Source organism: Heterodontus francisci, chromosome 6 (assembly GCF_036365525.1).
Source record: "Heterodontus francisci isolate sHetFra1 chromosome 6, sHetFra1.hap1, whole genome shotgun sequence".
Classification (NCBI taxonomy): Eukaryota; Metazoa; Chordata; class Chondrichthyes; order Heterodontiformes; family Heterodontidae; genus Heterodontus; species Heterodontus francisci.
In genome coordinates, this window is record NC_090376.1 from 88416999 (window position 1) to 88438060 (window position 21062).

Below are 21062 nucleotides of genomic sequence, written 5' to 3' on the forward strand. Positions count from 1 at the left end.
GACCAGTGCTTGCTTCAAGTAGCAATGTTGACATATGCTGCTTTGGAATATATCACTGCTGTGTGATTGTGCCTACACTTGAGGCTCTGCTAACATGTATCTTGCCAATCATCGATTATGCAGGCAGAGCTTTATTGAAACTAAGCAGCTGTCAGCAGGGAGGCCAGAAGCAGGTTGGAAACCAGTTTGTATTAGGAGTGGGCTTTAACATGGTTATTTTACTCAGCCACTACATGAGCATCCCGCTTCCGAGTTTCCAGGCCAATCACAGACTATGGGAGTGATGACAATCTGCACCTGTCAGTGGAAGGCTTTCTATTTAACAGGACCCAGGCAGAATGGCTGCATGCAACATTGTTGCTGAAGGAAGGCAATGAATGGAGGGAAGACGTGGTAAGGCTGCCTCCTGGTTCTCTGACGCTTCCCCTAGTGGTGATACTGGAGGTGGTGAGGGCCAGAAGGGGCATGCTATTTCCTGTGGTCAGGAGGAAGAGGCCAGCCATGGAGACTAAACAGGCCTGGATGGAAGTTTCAGAAGCTGTTATCAGTAGGAGTGTGGTCCCATGGGCATGGATCCAGTGTTGAAAATGGTTTAATGACCTCATTAGGTCAGGAAAGGTGACTAGTGTACGACTTTCAGGTGCCAACCACCACTTTTTGACTTCCCAAGCAATCTCCTACGCGACACCCTGGTCCACTCCTCCATTACTGCCAACACCTTGTCCCCTTCTCACGGCACCTTCCCATACAATCGCAGGAGGTGTAATGCCTGCACTTTTACCTCCTCTCTCCTCACTATCCAAGGCCCCAAACACTCCTTTCAGGTGAAACTGCAATTTACTTTTACTTCTTCCAATTTAGTATACTGTATTCGCTGCTGACAATGTGATCTCCTGTACATTGGGGAGACCAAATGCAGATTGGGTGACCGCTTTATGGAACACCTCCGCTCAGTCTGAAAGCATGACTCCGGGCTTCCGGTTGCTTGCCATTTCAACACCCCCCCCCTCCCCCCCCACCCCCTGCTCTCATGCCCACATATCTGTCCTGGGCTTGCTGCATTGTTCCAGTGAACATCAACACAAGCTCAAGGAACAGCATCTCATTTACTGATTAGTCACACTACAGCCTGCTGGACTGAACATTGAATTCAATAATTTCAGAGCATGATGGGCCCCCCCTTTATATTTTCAGTTTTTTTTTCTTTTTTCTTTTTATTTGATTTTATTTTAGTTTGTTTCATCATTCATTTTTCTTACCACTTGCCTGCCTGCTGTTTTTTTCACGTTTGTGCTTTGGGCCAGGACTGTTCATTTTTCTGTCCATTAACACCCTCTCTGCACTTATGCTTTGTCTTTCAACACACCATTAACATACCATTTGTCTTTGCTGCATGACCTTCTGGTCAGTTATTCTCTGTGACCCTGTCCTATCAACACCTTGCCTTTTGTTATCTCTTGCCCCACGCCCGCTTTATTTGCTTAAAACCTATTACATTTCTAACCTTTGTCAGTTCTGATGAAGGGTCACTGACCTGAAACATTAACTCTGCTTCTGTCTCCACAGATGCTGCCAGACCTGCTGAGTATTTCCAGCATTTCTTGTTTTTATTCTCCTACACAGCACTTCTCAGAACAAGACATCTTGCAGCTCCGCTCATTTCTTTCTCTCGAGGCACCTCCTGAAGTCTCCATCTGAACAGCCGACACTCTCATTCACCCTCAATCATTTGCCATTTTGCACCCATCCTTCCCAGTTCCCCACCACAAATGTTGTCTTTTGTTGTCTCCAAGGAGCCACCTGCTTATTGTGCTTGGAGGTGCAAAAACCTGTGGGAGATATGACTGTCACAGAATGAATGAATCATGGCAGCTTCCAGGATATCTTACATGGCCATGCATGATAATCTTCCAGTGGTCACAAACTATCTGAACATTGACAAAGTGGTGCTTTTAACATCAGGGACTACACAAACGTTTATTTCTAAGCCATCCTCAACAAATAATTTTAAAATGTGAACAATTGGGTTGATTGGCTGTCTCAGCAAAGCACCTGAAGGAGTGTATTCTCGTGTGCACATCATGGCATTTTGCCAGCACAACTGACCTCACGTGATTCCACACTGTCAACTTAATACATTAATTTGTACATGCTCCCTGTGCATATTGATTCAGGTGCTGAAAATGCATTTCATATGTGGGAAGAATATCTGGTGAGCCAGCAGCTCTTCAAGGGTTGAGTGCGGTGATGCTCTGCCTATATTGTAGGTGGCTGGAGGTTTCAGAAGATAGCCAATGGAAAAGCTCGATGATTGAATAATGAATGGAAAATTCAATGGGGTTGCTGATCATTGCACCATTTTTTATGTGCTCCATGATGAAAGTTCAAAATCATAAAATATTCCCTACTATTCCCCACTTTAGTGCTCGTCTGATAATGCTTTTTTCCTCCAGCCTTCTTGCCCTATTTTATTAGCCTTTCATGATATCATCTATTAATAGAATGGTTACAGCACAAAAGGAGGCCATTCAGTGCGTCGTATCCATGCCAGCCCTTTGCAAGAGCGACTCACCTAGTCCCACTGCACCCCTCCCCCCCCACCACCACCCTAGCCCTGCAAATCTTTTCTCTTCAGATAATCATCCAATTCTCTTGAAGGCCTCGAATGAGTCTGTCTTCACCATACTCTCAGGCAGTGCTTTCCGGATCCTAATCACTTGCTGCATTAATAAAAAATCCTAATGTTGCCTCTTTTTTTTTTGCCATTCACCGTAAATTGGTGTCCTCTAGTTCTCGATCCTTCTGCCAACGGGAATAGTTTCTCCCTATCTATCCTGTCCAGACCACTCATGATTTTGAATACCTCTATTGAATTTTCTCTTAAACTTCTCTGCTCCAAGGAGAACAGTGCCAACTTCTATCTATCCACGTAACTGAAGTTCCTCATCCCTGGAACCATTCTTATGAATCTTTTCTGTACCCTCTCTAATGCCGTCCACCTTTCTTAACCTGTGGTGTCCAGAACTGGACACAATTCTTCAGTTGAGGCTGAGCCTGTGTTGTATACAAGTTTATTATAATTTCCTAGCTTTTATGCTCTATGCCCCTATTTATAAAGCCTAGGATCCCCTATACTTTCTCAACCTACCCTGCCACCTTCAAGGATTTTGCACCTATACCCCCGAGTCCCTCTGCTCCTGTACCCCTTTTGAATTGTGCCCTTTATTTTATATTGCCTCTCCTAGTTCCTCCTACAAAAATGTATCACTTCACCCTTCTCTGCATTAAATTTCATCTGCCACTTGTCCACCCATTCTACCATGCCTATGTCTGTGTCCTCTTGAAGTCTATCATTATCCTTCTCACAGTTCACAATACTTCTAAGTTTGGTGTAATCCACAAATTTTGAAATTGTGCCCTGTACACCCAAGCCTGGGACATTAATAAACATCAAGCAAAACAGGGGCCCAAACACCAACCCCTGCTGAACCCCACTATACACCTTCCTCCAGTCCGAGAAGCAACCATTCACTACTACTGTCTGCTTCCTGTCACTCAGCCAATTTTGTATCCCTGTTGTTACTGCCCTTTTATTCCATGAGCCCGAACGTTGCTGACAAGCCTGTTATGTGGCACGTTATCAGATGCCTTTTGGAAGTTAATGTACATCGGATTCTTTGGCCTCCTTATCTCGAGAGATAATGGGTAAGCGCCTGGAGATGGTCAGTGGTGTGTGGAGCAGCGCCTGGAGTGGCTATAAAAGCCAATTCTAGAGTGACAGGCTCTTCCACAGGTGTTGCAGAAAAATTTGTTTGTCGGGGCTGTTACACAGTTGGCTCTCTCCTTGCGCCTCTCTTTTTTCCTGCCAACTGCTAAGTCTCTTCGACTCGCCACATTTTAGCCCCGCCTTTATGGCTGCCCGCCAGCTCTGGCGAACGCTGGCAACTAACTCCCACGACTTGTGATCAATGTCACAGGACTTCATGTCGCATTTGCAGACGTCTTTAAAGCGAAGACATGGACGGCCGGTGGGTCTGATACCAGTGGCGAGCTCGCTGTACAATGTGTCTTTGGGGATCCTGCCATCTTCCATGCGGCTCACATGGCCAAGCCATCTCAAGCGCCGCTGACTCAGTAGTGTGTATAAGCTGGGGATGTTGGCCGCCTCGAGGACTTCTGTGTTGGAGATACAGTCCTGCCACCTGATGCCAAGTATTCTCCGGAGGCAGCGAAGATGGAATGAATTGAGACGTCACTCTTGGCTGACATACGTTGTCCAGGCCTCGCTGCCATAGAGCAAGGTACTGACGACACAGGCTTGGTACACTCGGACTTTTGTGTTCCGTGTCAGTGCGCCATTTTCCCACACTCTCTTGGCCAGTCTGGACATAGCAGTGGAAGCCTTTCCCATGCGCTTGTTGATTTCTGCATCCAGAGACAGGTTACTGGTGATAGTTGAGCCTAGGTAGGTGAACTCTTGAACCACTTCCAGAGCGTGGTCGCCAATATTGATGGATGGAGCATTTCTGACGTCCTGCCCCATGATGTTCATTTTCTTGAGGCTGATGGTTAGGCCAAATTCATTGGAGGCAGCCGCAAACCTGTCGATGAGACTCTGCAGGCACTCTTCAGTGTGAGGTGTTAAAGCAGTATCGTCAGCAAAGAGGAGTTCCCTGATGAGGACTTTCCGTACTTTGGACTTCGCTCTTAGACGGGCAAGGTTGAACAACCTGCCCCCTGATCTTGTGTGGAGGAAAATTCCTTCTTCAGAAGACTTGAACGCATGTGAAAGCAGCAGGGAGAAGAAAATCCCAAAACGTGTGGGTGTGAGAACACAGCCCTGTTTCACGCCACTCAGGATATGAAAGGGGTCTGATGAGGAGCCACCATGTTGAATTGTGCCTTTCATATTGTCATGGAATGAGGTGATGATACTTAGTAGCTTTGGTGGACATCCAATCTTTTCTAGTAGTCTGAAGAGACCACGTCTGCTGACGAGGTCACATCAACTGTATTACCCTCATCAATCCTCTCCGTTGCCTCATCAAAAAACTCAAACAAGTTAGTTAAACGTGGTTTGCCCTTAACAAATACATACTGGCATTCCTTAATTCATCCACATTTGTCCAAATGACTATTAATTTTGCTCCAAATTATCATTTTCTAAAAGTTTTCCCACCATCCAGGTTAAACTGACTGGCTTGTATTTGCTGGACTTGGCCTTACACCCTTTTTTGTGCAAGGGTGTGATATTTGCAATTCCCCAGTCCTCTGCCACCAGCCCTGTATCTAAGCAGGATTGGAAATTATGGTCAGTGCTTCTACAATTTCCACCCTTACTTCCCTCAGTATCCTTGGATGCATCTCATCTAGTCCTGTTGACTTATCAACTTTAAGTACAGCCAGCCTATACAATACCTCCTCTTAAGCAATTTTTAGCCCAACCAGTCCCTGAACTGCCTCCTTTTTGACTGTGACTTTGGCAGCGTCTTCTTCCTTGGTAAAGAGAGATGCAAAGTACTCATTTAGTACCTCAGCCATGCCCCCTGCCTCCATGCTTAAATCCCCTTTTAGGTCCCTAAGTGGCCCCACTCCTCCTTTTACCATCGTTTTACTATTTATATGCCTATAGAAGACTTTTGGATTCCTGATTCCCTTTTATGTTAGCTGCCAGTCTCTTCTGAAACTCTTTGCTTTTCTCATTTGTTTTTTCACTTCCCCTCTGAACCTTCTATATTCAGCCTGGTTCTCACCTTGTATTATCCACCTGACATCTGTCATATGCACCCTTTTTCTGCTTCATCTTTCTCTAATCTCTTTTGTTTTCCAGGGAGCTCTGGTTTTGTTGCTCTACCTTTTTCCCTCGTAGAAATGTACCTGAGCTAGCTCCTTTTTAAAGGCAGTCCATTGTTCCTTTACAATTTTGCCTGCCAATCTTTGATTCCAATTTACCTGGGTCAAATCCATTCTCACCCCATTGATGTTGGCCCTCCCCTCATTATTTTTACTCTGGATTGCTTCTTGTCCTTTTCCATACCCAACCTAAAGCTTCTGATGCTACGATCACTGTCCCCAAAATGTTCCCCTACTGACACTTGATTCACTTGACCCATCTCATTCCTGAGAACCCAATTCAGCAATGCCTCTTTCCTCATTGGATTAGAAACATACCAATGTAGAAAATTCTCCTGAACATACTCGTGAAACTCTTGCCCCTCTCTGCCCTTTGTTATTACTACCCCAGTCTATATTAGGATAGTTAAATCTCCCATTATAACTATAGTTCTTGCACTCCTTTGTAATTTCCTTGCAAATTTGTTCCTCTATATTTTTCCCACTAGTTGGTGCCCTATAGAATACACCCTGCAATGCAATGGTACCTCTATTGTTTCCTAGCTCTAATCAAATAGATTCTGTCCTTGACTCCTCTAGGACATCCTCTCTCTGCAACACTGTAATGTTCTCTTTAATCAAAAGCAAAATATTGTAGATACTGGAAATCTGAAATAACAACAGAAAATGCTGGAAATACTCAGCAGGTCAGGCAGCATCTTTGGAGAGAGAAACAGAGTTAGTACTCAGGTTTGTGACCTTTCATCAGAACTGGGAAAAGTTATATATGTTTTAGGTTTTGAGCAAGTGAAAGGGGGGGGTGGGGAGAAGGAAGAACAAAAGGGAAGTTCTAGGATAATGTGAAGGGCAGGAGAGATTAAATGACAAAAGGTTTCATGGTACAAAGCCAAAGGGAGTGGCAGTGAAGTGAAACAGCAATTTACTTGTATTTCTTTCAATTTAGTATACTGTATTTGCTGCTAATTATGTGGTCTCCTCTAAATTGGGGAGACCAAAACGCAGACTAGGTGACCGCTTTGCGGAACACCTCCATTCGATTTGCGAGCATGACCCTGAGCTTCCTGTCGCTTGTCATTTCAATCCTTTACCTTGCTCCCACTCTTCCCTTTCTGTCCTTGGCATGATGCAATGTTCCAATGAGCTCAACGCAAGCTTGAGGAACAGCACCTCATCTTTCGACTGGACATTTTAGAGCCTTTTGGACTCAATATTGAGTTGTATAATTTTAGATCATAACCTCTGCCCCCATTTTTTTTTTCTGGTTTGTTTTTATTCCCCCTCTTGTTACTTTCTTAATCCCTCCACTTTGTGTTTGGATGGCTGCTATCTGCCAGTCACATCTCATCCAGGCACATCTTTTATTTCTTTACTTGTCCCATTATCACACCCTTTGGCTTTGTACCATGAAACCTTCTGTCAATTAATCTTCTGCTTTGGTTGTCGGCATCACAGACAGCCTTCTGTATTCTGCCAATAGGGACAGGGCGAAGAGGCAGGTCTCCAAGTTTACCTCAACCGGAACAGGAATTGAACCCGTGATGTTGCCGTTATTCTGAACCATCTAGCCAACTGAGCTAACTGGCCCCCATCTGTCCTGCCCTCCACCCTATCACAAACCTTCCCTTTTGTCCTTCTTCCCTGCCCCCCTTTCACTTGCTCAAAACCTATTACGTTTCTAACTTTGACGGTTCTGATGAAAGGCCACAGACGTGGTTCATTAACTCTGTTTTTCTCTCCACAAATGCTGCCTGATCTGCTGAGTGTTTCCAGCATTTTCTGATTTATATTTCTCTTTAATCACTACTGCTACCAGGCCTTCTTGCTTTCCTTCCCAGCTTTTTTGAACACCTTGTTTCCAGGAACTGGCTTTGACTTTCCTTCAGCTGCTAGCAATTTGCATATCAAAGGAAGGTACGACACCAAGTCGATAGCTTCACCCTCTTCATGATTGCTTCACAGTAAATAGTTCGCATACAATTCTTTTCAGCAGACAATTTTAATATAAATTTGCTCTCCCTTCTATCTCTACATCTCATTTATAGTGTGGATTTGCTGCTAATGGATCTGCAATATGACTGGATTAATTCAGCCCATTTGCAGAGTGAGGCAGATTTGGAGCACTAGCAATAACCTTGTTTAAAAAAAAAACTCCATTGGCTTAAGGTTTTAAAAATACTGTATTGTAGTCCTGCCTATGAAACCACGGCTCTAATATAAATAGGGTATTAGACTGCTTCACTTTAATCTTCTTTGTGTGCACAGAAGGTCAGCAAAATGTACAAGCAATTTGAAAGTTGGTATATTAAAACTACTCCACTATCAGAACAATGTTCTTATCACACTGGCACCAATTTGATTCCATATTATCAATTTGGGATATGTTAAAATTACAACCTGATGCAATATTTCAGAATAAATCAACTGGATGAATTTTTCTTGCTGAAATGCATTGTCTCTTATGATTTATAAATAGTCTGTAAGAAAGAGTCACATGAACTGTCTTAATGCATGCTGATATGCTACTCTAATATGATGTGAAGAGAACAAGTTGAAACTAGAAACAAGCTGGACTAGTTGCACTGAAGAGTACTTCAGTTAACCCAGTCACACAATGGCATGAAGGGTAACCAGGGACAATTGTGTCTTCCCAGTTGATTGTGGAGTTGTGATTGTAGGAGATGGTGGAGTCTGATCAAAAAAAAAAGGAAGTGTAATTTTGAGGGATACTACTATTTACTGTATATATTTCTGAGTGACCCTCTGCACAGAGTTACTTATAGTTATTTCTTTAAATTAACAGTTCAAAAATAATGTTCACAAACTATTCATATTTTTCCTGCATTGCAGTTTATTTTGGTTTACTGTTCTGTTAAGGAAGCATGAGTATTGGTTTTGTTTTCAAATAGATATGAAATCATAGAATCATAGAATGATATAGCATGGAAGGAGGCTAGTCAGCCCATCATGCCTGTGCCAGCTCTTTGAAAGAGCTATCCAATTCGTCTTATTCCCCTACCCTTTCCCCATCGCTCTGCACATTTTTCCCCTTCAAGTATTTATCCAATTCCCTTATTTTGAATCAGCTTCCACTCCCTTTCATCAGTTCATTCCAGATCATAACAACTCTCATTAAAGAAAAGTCTCCTCATGTCACCTCTGGTTCTTTTGACAGTTAATTGAAATCTGTGTCCTCTGCTTACTGACCCTTTGGCCATTGGAAACATTTTCTCCTTATCAACTCTATCAAAACACTTCATAATTTTGAACACCTCTATCAAGTCTCCTATTAACCTTCTCTGTTCTAAGAAGAATAACCCTGATTTCTCCCGTTTCTTCACGTAACTGAAGTTCTGCATCCTCGTAGATTTTCTTTGCACCCTCGCTAAGGCTTTGACAACCTTCCTAAAGTGTGATGTCCAGAATTGGACACACTACACCACCTGAGGTCTAACTAGCATTTTACAAAAGTTTAATATAGCTTCCTTACTTTTGTACTCTATGCCTCTGTTTATAAACACACTAAGTTAGACAGCAAAAAGATATGACTGTGACAAGTAGTAAGCACAGATCCAAGTTGGGCAGGAGTGCTGGCATGCGTGAACAGCTTTATTCATCTTTTTCCTCTTTTATTCTTGGTGCCTCATGTCTTCACGACTTCTTGAACGACCCAAGAGTGTTAGACTGAAGTAAGCATTTATCCACTCTCAAGAGTTTTGCTTCTCACCGCCTACTGTACTGGGGTCTTCCAAAATCTCTTCCTTTATAACCTTTTTTATGGGTGGATCTAGTGTTCGTTATTGACAAGATCTCATTGTTCTATAAAAGTTCCCTTGATACCAATTGTTCAATGGTATGTCAAGTTCTTTGTCTATACCATTGAGTAAAAGTATACCCTTATGTTATTTTTCACCTTCCACGAGCTTCTATAGCCTTTGCACATACCTTCTATTCTTGTATCATCTTCAGGACTGCTTCCTTTATCTCTTCCTGTCCTGTTCCCCAAAGCTATTTTCAAAAATCCCTTATGGTATACCATCTTTGACCTTCAAGCTTGCTTTCGGTCAAGGGCCTCATTGTTTGTATTTACCTGTTATCTATGCTTAATGCTGCTCTTAAGGCCTGTTAATAAGCTGTTCATAATGGCTATCCAGTCTAACAGTTCTAATTTCTTATCAGACGGTTGAATCATGGGATGATTCATTAAGGTAACTCCTATTTCTACACACTAATTAACTTCCACGTTCCAGCAAGCATCTTCATTAGGCAAGATTAACTGAAAATCCTAACACAGCTTTGAAGTATGGTTATTTTGTTTTAAGTATCTATCTAGTTGCTCTTCCACTATTGCAGGGGCCTCATCTGATCATGGCCCCTTTCCAGGCTGGCTATCATTACCCAAGAATAATCATTCCACTGGTTTCTTTCTAGGGAGATGAAACTTACAGCACTAACCTAATCCTCTACCTATTCCAAGATGACTATTAAATATGTTTGTTCAAAGCATATTTCTAATTTCGAACAACTGCCCATGGTTTTGTTGTTTTTTGCATCAAACCACATGTCTTAGTTATAATTTTTGATGAACTTACATCTTCTTTTCTGTTCTTCTGTAACAGGTACCCAAATTAGTTGCTTTTCCCCAAGTTCTTTTTCTTGGCGACAAGCAGCTTATGTAGATGCCTACTGCTGGGCCTCGCTTCATCGACCTTTACCAAAGCATGACGCAGAGAGAATACCATTGTGGCTTCATAAGGTACAAACAGTTTCACAAAGCTTTCCTTTTTATTTTAATTTTACTTTTCTATTATTTTATAATAACTATTACAAACAGACTATAAACATCATGACTAGAAACCGTAATGAGAAATGTGGAAAAGGCACTTTCATTTAGTAAATGAAAAACACCCTCTAAAAATTTCTAAGAAATGCAATAGGACATCAAAGTAGCACTTTATTATATGTTGGATTAAAGGCCTGCTACCCGACGGGACCCAACGACGTGTGTTGGGTTCAGGTCGGGCTGCTCTTCCGGGTCCGGCCTTCGGGCTCAGGTTGGGCCGGGTCGGGTCTGAGTCGGACACACACAGCAAGGTAAGTATTAAAAGTTTAAAAACTTACCTGAGCTGGGAGTCCGGGACGTCAAAGAAGGAAACTTTGAGTCTGCGTAGTAAGTGAGTGAGCGTCTCTATGACGACATCATGCTCATGCTGCAGCTTCCGGCAGATTGGGATTCGGGAGATAGGTAAAGGGAACATTCTGGTGGTCGGGTCGGGGCGGATTGGGTTCGGGGGGGGTAAAATGGAGGGACTCGGAACGGGTTGGCTCGGGTCCCCTGTGGTTCTGTCAGGCTCAGGTAGGGTCTTTTTTTTTGTCACTTGAGCAGGCCTTTATGTTGGGTTGCTGTATTTTATTCTCAAAGGGGTCTCTGACTTAATGTTAAACTGGAGATTGAGTTCAAGAGTTGAAGGTCAAAACCTCTGGTATTGAGTGGGTGCATAGGAAAATCAAGGGTGTAAAGGCCATTTGGCCCATCAAAGCTGATCTGTCTATTACTGTAACTGTTCTATTCTAGCATCCAGTTACATTTTGAACACTGCTCATGACCTTAGCTTTTATATTCCTGACCTTTGTTCTAGAGAATACCCATTTCTGTGAATGCAAATGTTAGAAAACCAGACAGTGCCCTTTTTTGCTAAGTCTCTGCTTCATTTAACATTGTCTTGGGATTTCAGGGACATTGCTCGGGCTTGTAGTCAGGCTTGCACCTGTAGTAGATGCAGGCCCAACAATCGCATTTGAATGAGACAGAAAGGGTATTCCAGGCTTCCACTTTATTTTTCTGCTGTAAATCCCTTAATGTACTACCAGTACCTAACACTCACTGGTCAGAGGGATCTAGGAGGTACTGAGGACAGGCTGAAGGTCAGAGATAAGTGGTTATTTAGCATTTTTAACCACTGTTCCTTCCGCTAGGATGTTGACAACTACAATAGAAAAATACTATAGCTGCTGGAAAGCTGAAATAAAAAACAGATGATGCGGGAACTACTGAAGAAAAAGGAAGGGTTTGAGTTTGGGGCAGAGTTAAGTCCTCAAAAATCTGTTTCCCAACCCAAACCCGCTGATTTCCGGCTTTAAATGAGGCAGGCGTTGGGTGGGCAGCCAAACCGATCGAAGGAGGTGTGCTGGAACTTGAAATGTTAATGAGGCTGTGAACCTCATTGTCATACAGATTTTAAACTTTAATTGCTGTTGGCCTGGAATCCCGAGCATCGAGTAACCAGGCAGCTTCAGCAAGGTGAGGACTTGGTGGATTCAGGAGGTAATTACCTTCACACCTATCTCCTGAATACAGTGCCTGTCTGAGAAGCCTCCGTGATTGGTCCCCTGCTCCCTCCACAGCGACCTTTCCCTTGAGGCTTTGATTTCACCATGAGGCCTCTGACCTCTCCCTCTCCCCACTCTCCCCCACCCTTCCCAGGCCTCCATACACCCCCATCACAAGACCTTCCAACTTCACCTGACGACCACCCCCATTACTGGCACACACTTAATTTCTGCTGCGGCTGTCAATTACCAGCTCCCCACCTGACTGGAGACCCAGCTATCAACCAGGCTGGGCCTCAGGGCGGGGTACCAATTGGTGACCTTCCTGACACGCTGTGGTTAAAGCTGTACAGCGAATGGGGAATCACATTTTGGGGATTACCCACGACTTTCTGACTGACCCGTTCCCTGCAGGTCACATCAGTAAAAATTCTGCCCAATGTTTCAGGTTGACCTTTTATTGGAACCCCAGTTCTGTCATGTTAACTCTGTTAAAATGTTAACTCTGTTTCTCTCTCCACCAATACTAACAAGTAATTGGGATCTTCTGGCTGCAAGACTGAGAGACCTATAACTGTGCTTCAATTTCCTGCTGTTTCCTTCACTACAAAGCACTGCTGGGGCGCACAGGGATTCCCTGAGTCCTGATAATGACCCAGGACAGGAAATCCTGGTACTCCTAGACTTGGATAAATTCAGCACACTTGTGTTTGTTGCTCCTGTCCAACATCAGGACAGGATGGAGCAGGAAAATTCTCCCTTTTTTTTCTCTACTACTTTGTCTAAAAGATTATTCCACATATTTATCATTCTAATATAAGATAAAGAATCTCTTAGGTTTTACCGTTTCATTTTTATGTATTTTAGTCCATTTCTTGCCTAATTTGCAGTTATATTCTGTAATTACCTTGCGCATACCATTTATTATTTTGCAAACTTTAATTATCTTTCTTAACTGTAGGATTGAATTTTCCCAATTGGGTCTCAAACCCGAGATCAACATTAATTCTGGGTTGGGAACTCGAAAGTCGCCATAGCGGGGCATCTGTTGCGATTTTCCTGGAGGCAGCCAATTAAGAAGCCCTGGGAACCCCATTCAATTAGACAGTGGGCAGTTCAGGGAAGTGGGAGGGCCTGCAGTGAGGAGAGGTGGGCGCTACTGAGTGAGGCAGAAGACCACAAGGGCACCTCAAAATGGAGCTGTTCTCTGCAGCATTGGGAAAAATTAAAAATTGCACATGGCCACAGCTGGCAGGCCATCATGTGGAGGGGATTCCCTTCCCCAGGCTGGCTTGTGGCTCTGTCTGTGACCATCTGATCCCAGTGGGTCCGTGCTGGGATGATTGAGAGAGGCGTCGATGACGCCCTGGCCTGCTGCCGGGAGGCCACCTCCAGTTACCTGCTGGGCTCCTGCCTTAGCGGGGAGTGGGGGGCCGATCCGCCATCGTTCCCCAATTGGCCCATTAATGGGCATAATTGTCGAATAGCCTCTGTCACATTGACCCCACCTCTGACAAAATCACTCCGAGACGGGAACCCATCAGGTCAGCTACCCGATGCGTTATTTTGCAGCTTTGCTCCGCGGGTCTGGAAACATTCAGCCTGAGAAGTCTGATTTTCTCATGGCTTTTCCGTTTAAATTTGAGCTGATTTTTGTTCTTCTCTATGCCATCTCCAATATCTGTATGTTTTTCTGGTGTGGTGACCAGAATTGAATGCAGTACAGTCTGTGTATTGTAAAGCCTCAGCATAATGGCTGGAGTCTTGGGCACCCGAATTTCTGGATAAGGTTTTTACAAGTGGCTTTTGAGTAGAGTGGAATCCCTCCCTGTCTCATTCTTGTGTCAGAAGCATTGTGTACTGTTGGCAGATGCTCTTACTGTCATAGGATTTTATCTGCACCAGAAATGGGCTGACCCAGAAATGTAAAAGAAACACAGCCACTGGAAGTGATGCCTCCATCTCCTCCTCCAGCTTCCCTTTGAGGAAACAGCTGATATGGTTGTATTGGACAAAGCATCTTCATTTGGGAGCCTGAACAGATAAAGGACCTAAATTGTTCATTTTATTCTGACAGTCCTCCAATACATATCTGTTTCAAGTTCAGCTTTAAAATGACATTTTGTGAGGGCTACTCAATGAGTAAGGAAATTAATTGGAAAGCTCTAAAACTGCACCAACAATACAGCATTATCTGGTTTAACAGCAGAGGCCATCACAGTGGAGAATTGAGATCTTTAAATATTTCATTTTTAATTCACTATAACAAAGCTCAGTGAAAATAACAAAAAACACACCTCAATCATTTTTTTGGTTGAAAGTGATGGTGCTCACTAAAGTAAGTAACATTACTAATCAGGAATGAACAAGATTTGGACATCTTAAAATAGTTATTTCATTTATATTGTAACACGAGTGTTCATCTGCAGCTGACATTATGGACTTGCAATGGAGTTTTCAGTGCTCTAGAAACTGTGCCCCTCCATGATACCAATGCTTTGAATAACTCTTTTGTTTACAAATGTGGAGCTTCAACTGGCTTCAACTTAGCATATCTATATTATTTAGTTCTTAGGATCATAATATGTGATTGGCAAAATTAGCCCTTTCAGTTTATATTGCAAAATAACAAGTAGCAATTGTATTGTTCCTGTTTTAAATCTGTATTGTGATGACCATGTAAAAACATACAACATTCTTTGACCAAGTAATTATTTAACTGCTGTATATAACACATTGGATTTGACCAAAACATGTTGATTGTGTCCTTTGAGTTCAGCTTTAGTGAGTTGTCTGGAGTCATCTCTCCTGTTTCATCAGTTTTTCCCTGTTGTAGCTAACACCCTACATATACTTAAATGGTTAGATTACATTTCTTAAATATTTCATCTAACTTGTGTTACTGAGCTAACTAATACAGCATATTGCTTCACGTAAATGTCACAAGAACCATTGGACTATGTCCCATTGGGGTGTGAAATAATGCTGTTGGATTCTGGTGTATGAACACTTTATGCATTTGTCTGAAATTTGTCTCTCTTCTATTTTAATTGAGACATTTATTTGCTTAGAACCAGTGGGTTAGTACCTCCCCTATTCTATTTGGAGTGCATTATGTTCACTCATCAATAACCTACAGCTTAATTTCAATTTAAGGCTGCATATGTTGTTGTAACCAAGGCGGGAGTAATGCACTGTTAATTCAGTCCCACTACTCCACAGGCCATAGCATATTAGTAAAGTTTCCCACCTACCGGAAAGTAACCAAATTAAACACTGTATTTGTCCCCCAGAGTAAAGCACACCAAACCAGGTTTCTTTAAACAACAACAGAATTAACTATTTATTAATAAGCTAAGTCTTAAACAATAATGAGATAACTCTATATGTGGAAGGATTCTTTTAAAACTGCTTATTCTTCCTAACCCTCATGCGCACACACACATACATTAAAAAAAGCAGTTAACCGGTTTTAAAAAGATGTATTGGTTTACAACTGTTTCTTAGGAATACTAAAATAACTGGGTTGTGAAGTTCTGGTAGGATATTTCCAGGTTAGTGAAGTGTTCCAGAGTTGAATAGCCAGATGCCACTCGAGGTCTCTCCAGGCGAAGTTGATGAACAGTCTGTGATGGGTGGGCGTTCATGGTACTTCATCTGCAGCAAGCGTCACACAGATCTTTCAGCAAAGGGTGTAGCAACAGGTCTACTTGGGTTTTGAAATAGCAGTCCAGCAAGAGAAGCTTTCTTGAGCTTTCAGGATCCCCCAAAACACAAGAGGTAACAGGAATCACTCCTGAGACAGAGATTTTTCAAAGACTGGAGGTAATAGGTATCTGCTACCTTTAAAATTGCAGGGCTTCCTCTCAGCAAAGCAGCCTGCCTCCACAGAGAGCAGCAACTCCTCTTTTCCTGGGTGTTTTCCTCTCCACGGTCTTTTTCCCTCTCCAGGCTGACCACAGCCACCACCTTAAATGTATAATTTCTTTTTACAAGAGAGGCAAGCCTTATTTTTCAGGGAGAGGTCTTTTTTCTCTGGGCTACAAAAAACAGGTCCCAGCCTGTTTGTTCTGCCTCCTGCCTGTCCAGCTTACTGGTCTCCACAATGCAAAAATGAAACTGAAACTCTGACAATCAAGTCATGTGACCTGTCATTTCCCTTGCTGTTGTTTGGAATAGATGTCTTGCAGTCTGTCCCACTCAGTTCAAACACCAAGTTTCAGCATTCAATGTTCATAGAAAAATCCTTTTTCTCAGTTTTTTTTTAAATACACAGAATTCTAAGCTTTCAAATAAAAAAAAACTCTTGTGACAATGTTATTTTCATTGGGATTCTGTGGCCAACAGAATTTTATCCCATTAAGTTTGATTGCATTCAAACTTGGGTTCTAGAGATTGAAAGGTTGTGTTCTAGCCAATGTTCTCTTCTAAGCTGTGCGACTGTGCAGCAACCTGAAGGTTCCTGCGCAAACTGTGTGCGGGCCAGCCCCTTTAAGTGACTGTGCATGTGCAGCCACACAAAATGTTTAAGGGGCCACGTGCACTTAAATGAATCTGCCCCACAACACAAAATATTTAGAGTGCACATTGGTTCTAATCCAATCCTACTAGCGTAATATCACTAATCTTCTATTTGTCTGTAATTATTTTATGGCATTGGTGTGAATTAGTGGGTATATTTTAAATCTTAAAGGTGAATTTTATGCTTTGCATTTTTCCTATTTGTATATATTTTTAATTATATGTACAGCCTGCACTAATGATCTAGAGATATTAGTTCAAATCCCACCACGGCAGCTGGGGAATTGAAATTCAGTTAATTAAATAAAATGTGGAATAAACAGCTACTCTTAGTAATGATAGCCATTATAGTATCTGATTGTTGTACAAACCCATCAAGTTCACTAATGTCCTGTAGAGAAGAAAATCTGCTGTCCTTATCCAGTCTAGCCTATACGTGACTCCAGACCCACAGCAATGTGATTGACTCTTAACTGCCCTCTGAAATGGTCTAGCAAGCCTCTCAGTTGTATCAAAAGTGCTACAAGAAAGTCTAATTAGAAACCGAATGGATCACCCAGCATTGACCTAGGTACCAGACATGACAAAAGCATATGCAAGCCCAGTCGATCCTTCAAAATCCTCCTCATTGACATCTGGGAACTCATGCCAAAATAGTGCCAGACTAGACAAACTGCATCCTGACATAGTCATACTCACAGAAACATATCTTTCAGACAATGTCCCAGATTCCTCTATCCTTGGGTATATCCTGTCCAACTGAAAGTTGGTGGTGCTGGAACAGTGGTATACAGTCAGGTGGGAATGGCACTGGGAGTCCTCAACCTTGACTCTGGACCCCATGAAGCCTCATGGCATTAGGTCAAGCATGGGTAAGGAAGTCCTCCCTCAGCTGATTAATAAGTATTCCTCCATCTTGAACACCATCTGGAAGTAGCACTGAGTGTAGCAAGTGTGCAGAATGTACTCTGATTGGGGGACTTCAATGTCCATCACAAAGAGTGGCGCGGTAGCACCACTACTGACTGAGCTGGCTAACTCCTGAAGGGCATAGCTGCTAGACTGGGCCGGCAGCAGGTGGTGAGAGAACCAACATGAGGGGAAAAAAACTATTTGACCTCAGCTTCATCAACCTACCTGTCACAGATCATCTATCCATGATGGTATTTGTTGGAATGACCCCTCACAGTTCTTGTGGAGATGAAGTCCCATCGTCACGCTGAGGACCTCCTTCATCATGTTGTGTGACACTACCACCATGCTAAATGGGATGGATTCAGAACAGATCAAGTAGCTCAAAACTTGGCATTTTTGAGGTGCTGTGGACCAACAGCAGCAGAATTATATTCCACCACAATCTGTAACCTCATGGACTGACATATCCCTCATTCTACCTTACCATCAAGCCAGGGGATAAACCCTGATTCAATGATCAATGTAGGAGAGCATGACAGGAGCAGCACCAGGTGTAGCTAAAAATGATGTCCAACCTGGTGAAGCTACAACACAGGCCTGCATGCATGCTAGACAACAGAAGCAGCATGCTAAGCAATCCCACAACCAACCGATCAGATCTAAGCTCTGCAGTCCTGGTGCATCCAGTCATGAATGGTCGCGGACAATTAAACAACTAACAGGAAGAGGAGGCTCCACGAACATCCCCATCCTTAATGATGGCAGAGCCCAGTATGTCAGTGCAAAAGGCTGAAGCCAGAAGTGTTGAGCGGATGATCCATCTTGGCCTTCTCCATCACATAAGCCAGATATCAGTTTATTAGATTCACTCCACGTGACATCAGGAAATGGCTGAGTGCATGGATACAGCAAAAGCTATGAGCCCCGACAACATCCCAGATGAGTTGTTGAAGACTTGTGCTCCAAAACTAGCCACACCTCCAGCTACACTGTTCCAGTATAGTTACAACATTAACTCTGTTTCTCTCTCCACAGATGCTGCTAGACCTGCTGTGTATTTACAGCACTTTGTTTTTATTTATAATAATTCCTACATCTTTTTTAATTTGCTTGGATATTTAAATACAGCATGGTCCAGAATGACACTTTGCAGGTGAAGCTGAACGTCGGTGGTATCATAAAAATGTGTGATAGCAAGTCGGCAGCCATCATCATATCCTGCACAATTTTGCTTTTTCATTGAAGTTCATGGAAAGAAAATTTGGCAGTTGTGAAAACAGGTTGCCAGTTTGCTAGTGATGATTTTTGCCCAGTGTCAAAGTCCAATTTCACCTCCTTTATCTTCTAATGTAATTACAAGGATTGTAGCAAAACATGAGTAAGCCTGGGTGGTAACCTCTGTACTGGGGAATAAAAGCCACTCCTGCCTGTGTTAATTATATGCTTGCTTTGTAGTGTCATTTTTCATGCAGTATTCTGAAGTCATTTGTTGAATTGGGCAAGTCCTTTGCTTTTTTTGAATAAAAGCAAACAGAAAATATTCATACGAAATCTGGCAACTGGGACATCAATGATTTTTTGCCATATTAATGGTTTGTTAAGCAGTCGTTGTAGATTATTCACATTTGTCAATGCTACCATGTGGTGCATATCACATTATGATGCCTAGTTTCTGCCAGACAGGAAGACAGTTGAAATCAGAAATTTATGGCACTGAAAGAGGCCATTCAGCTCATCATGGCTGTACTGGAAATGGGGGCAGTTACTTACCCAGTGATCCTGTTACCTTCAATCCATATCTTCATGTTAATCTCCCGTTTTGAGCAGGCGAGCTGGGTACCTGTAGGAAACCAGCTGAGTTTTTAAAAAAATATGTAGACTGGGGACTGATGTAATCAGGAGCCAATTTGCAAGTTTATTTGGCTGCCCAAGCAGGGAACAGTGACGGCTTCCCTGTCACACCAATCCTGCTGTGAAATGGATCGTAGGTCAGAAGAGGCTGAGGCAGGCAAGTAATTAAGTTCAATTTTAGGCTCCCTTGTTGCCCAATGGGAGTAGGAATGGACTGGGTTCGGGCAGACCAGTGAGGAAATTTATGTAATCAGGTTCAGCTGTTAAGATCAGCTGTGATTCCATGTCTCTGGATTCGCTGCCCACTTAGGGCTGGGCCACACCCCACCTTCCCCACACCCCCCCCCCCCCCACTCCACTACCCATAAAAATCATGTCTCACTCTCTCTCTCTAATTCTGTCTCCGCCATGTTACTGGCAAAACTGCAGCCCAGCTCCGGGGTAATTGTTGGCCGTGGCTTCCTCTACAAGCATTGTCTTTTTACTTCTTTCAGAAACGTGTGCACGTTGAACACCTGATTAGCAGCATTCCTGCTGGTGCTTTCAGATTGGTCACATGGTTATCTGTTCTCTTTGCTACACCTGACCAAACACATTGAACTGGTAAAGTTGTCCCTTCCTAGTAATACACAAAAGAGCAAAAATTGTACCTTTTCATCTAGCGAGCTGTCTGCTTTAGGAAGATTCTAATCTCTTTATTGCTTTGAAGTTTCACTTGTCATACTTTTAAATTAACTGTCATCATCCCATTGTACTTTCATTCATCATCACCATGTGAGCTACCAATGTTAGTCATTGGTAAAAACAGGCCATTTTAAGAACTACTGATGATCATAAGTTACATCATGTCTGTTAAGTTGAATTTGGCCACAGTAAAGAACATGATGTAACTAACATTTTAAAGATAATTGGCAAAAGAACCAGAAACAAGAGGAAGAAAATATTTTTTACACAGTGAGTTATATCGATCTGAAATGCACAGTCTTAAAGGGTGGTGGTAACAGATTCAGTAGTAACTTTTCAAAAGGGAATCTGATATTTACATGAAAAGGAAACATTTGCAGGGCTATGGGGATAGAGCAGGGCTGTGGGACTAATAGATAACTCTTCTCAAACAGCTGGCACTGGCCTGATGTGCTGAAAGGCTTCTTTCTGTGCTGTATGATTAGATATGTCAACGCATTAAGAGATGAATTTCTACATTATAACTGCATGTACCAGTTATATTTTATTTAATGTCCCAAAAATATTTCAATTATGAACTGTCAATCAAAAAATACACATTTCTTGTTTAACCATGCTAACATGGGTTATTTTCCTGATGCATTTTTTTTATTATTCATTCATGGGATGGGGGCATCGCTGGCCAGGCCAGCATTTATTGCCCATCCCTAATTGCCCTTGAGAAGGTGGTGGTGAGCTGCTTTCTTGAACCGCTGCAGTCCATGTAGAGTAGGTACACCCATGTGCTGTTTGAAAGGGAGTTCCAGGATTTTGACCCAGTGACAGTGAAGGAACGGTGATATCGTTCCAAGTCAGGATGGTGTGTGACTTGGAGGGGAACTTGCAGGTGGTGGCGTTCCCATGCTTTTGCT

At 42.7% G+C, this 21062-nt stretch overlaps 1 protein-coding gene across 1 annotated transcript in view; it reads left to right on the forward strand.

Moving 5' to 3' along the window:
- The window catches only part of panx1a (pannexin 1a), a 70541-nt gene that overhangs the window by 14275 nt on the left and 35204 nt on the right, over positions 1-21062 (forward strand). Inside the window, exon 2 of the mRNA XM_068034010.1 lies at positions 10470-10606. Within this exon, the coding sequence (XP_067890111.1) occupies positions 10470-10606 (137 nt within the window). The remainder of the gene's footprint in view (positions 1-10469; positions 10607-21062) is intronic.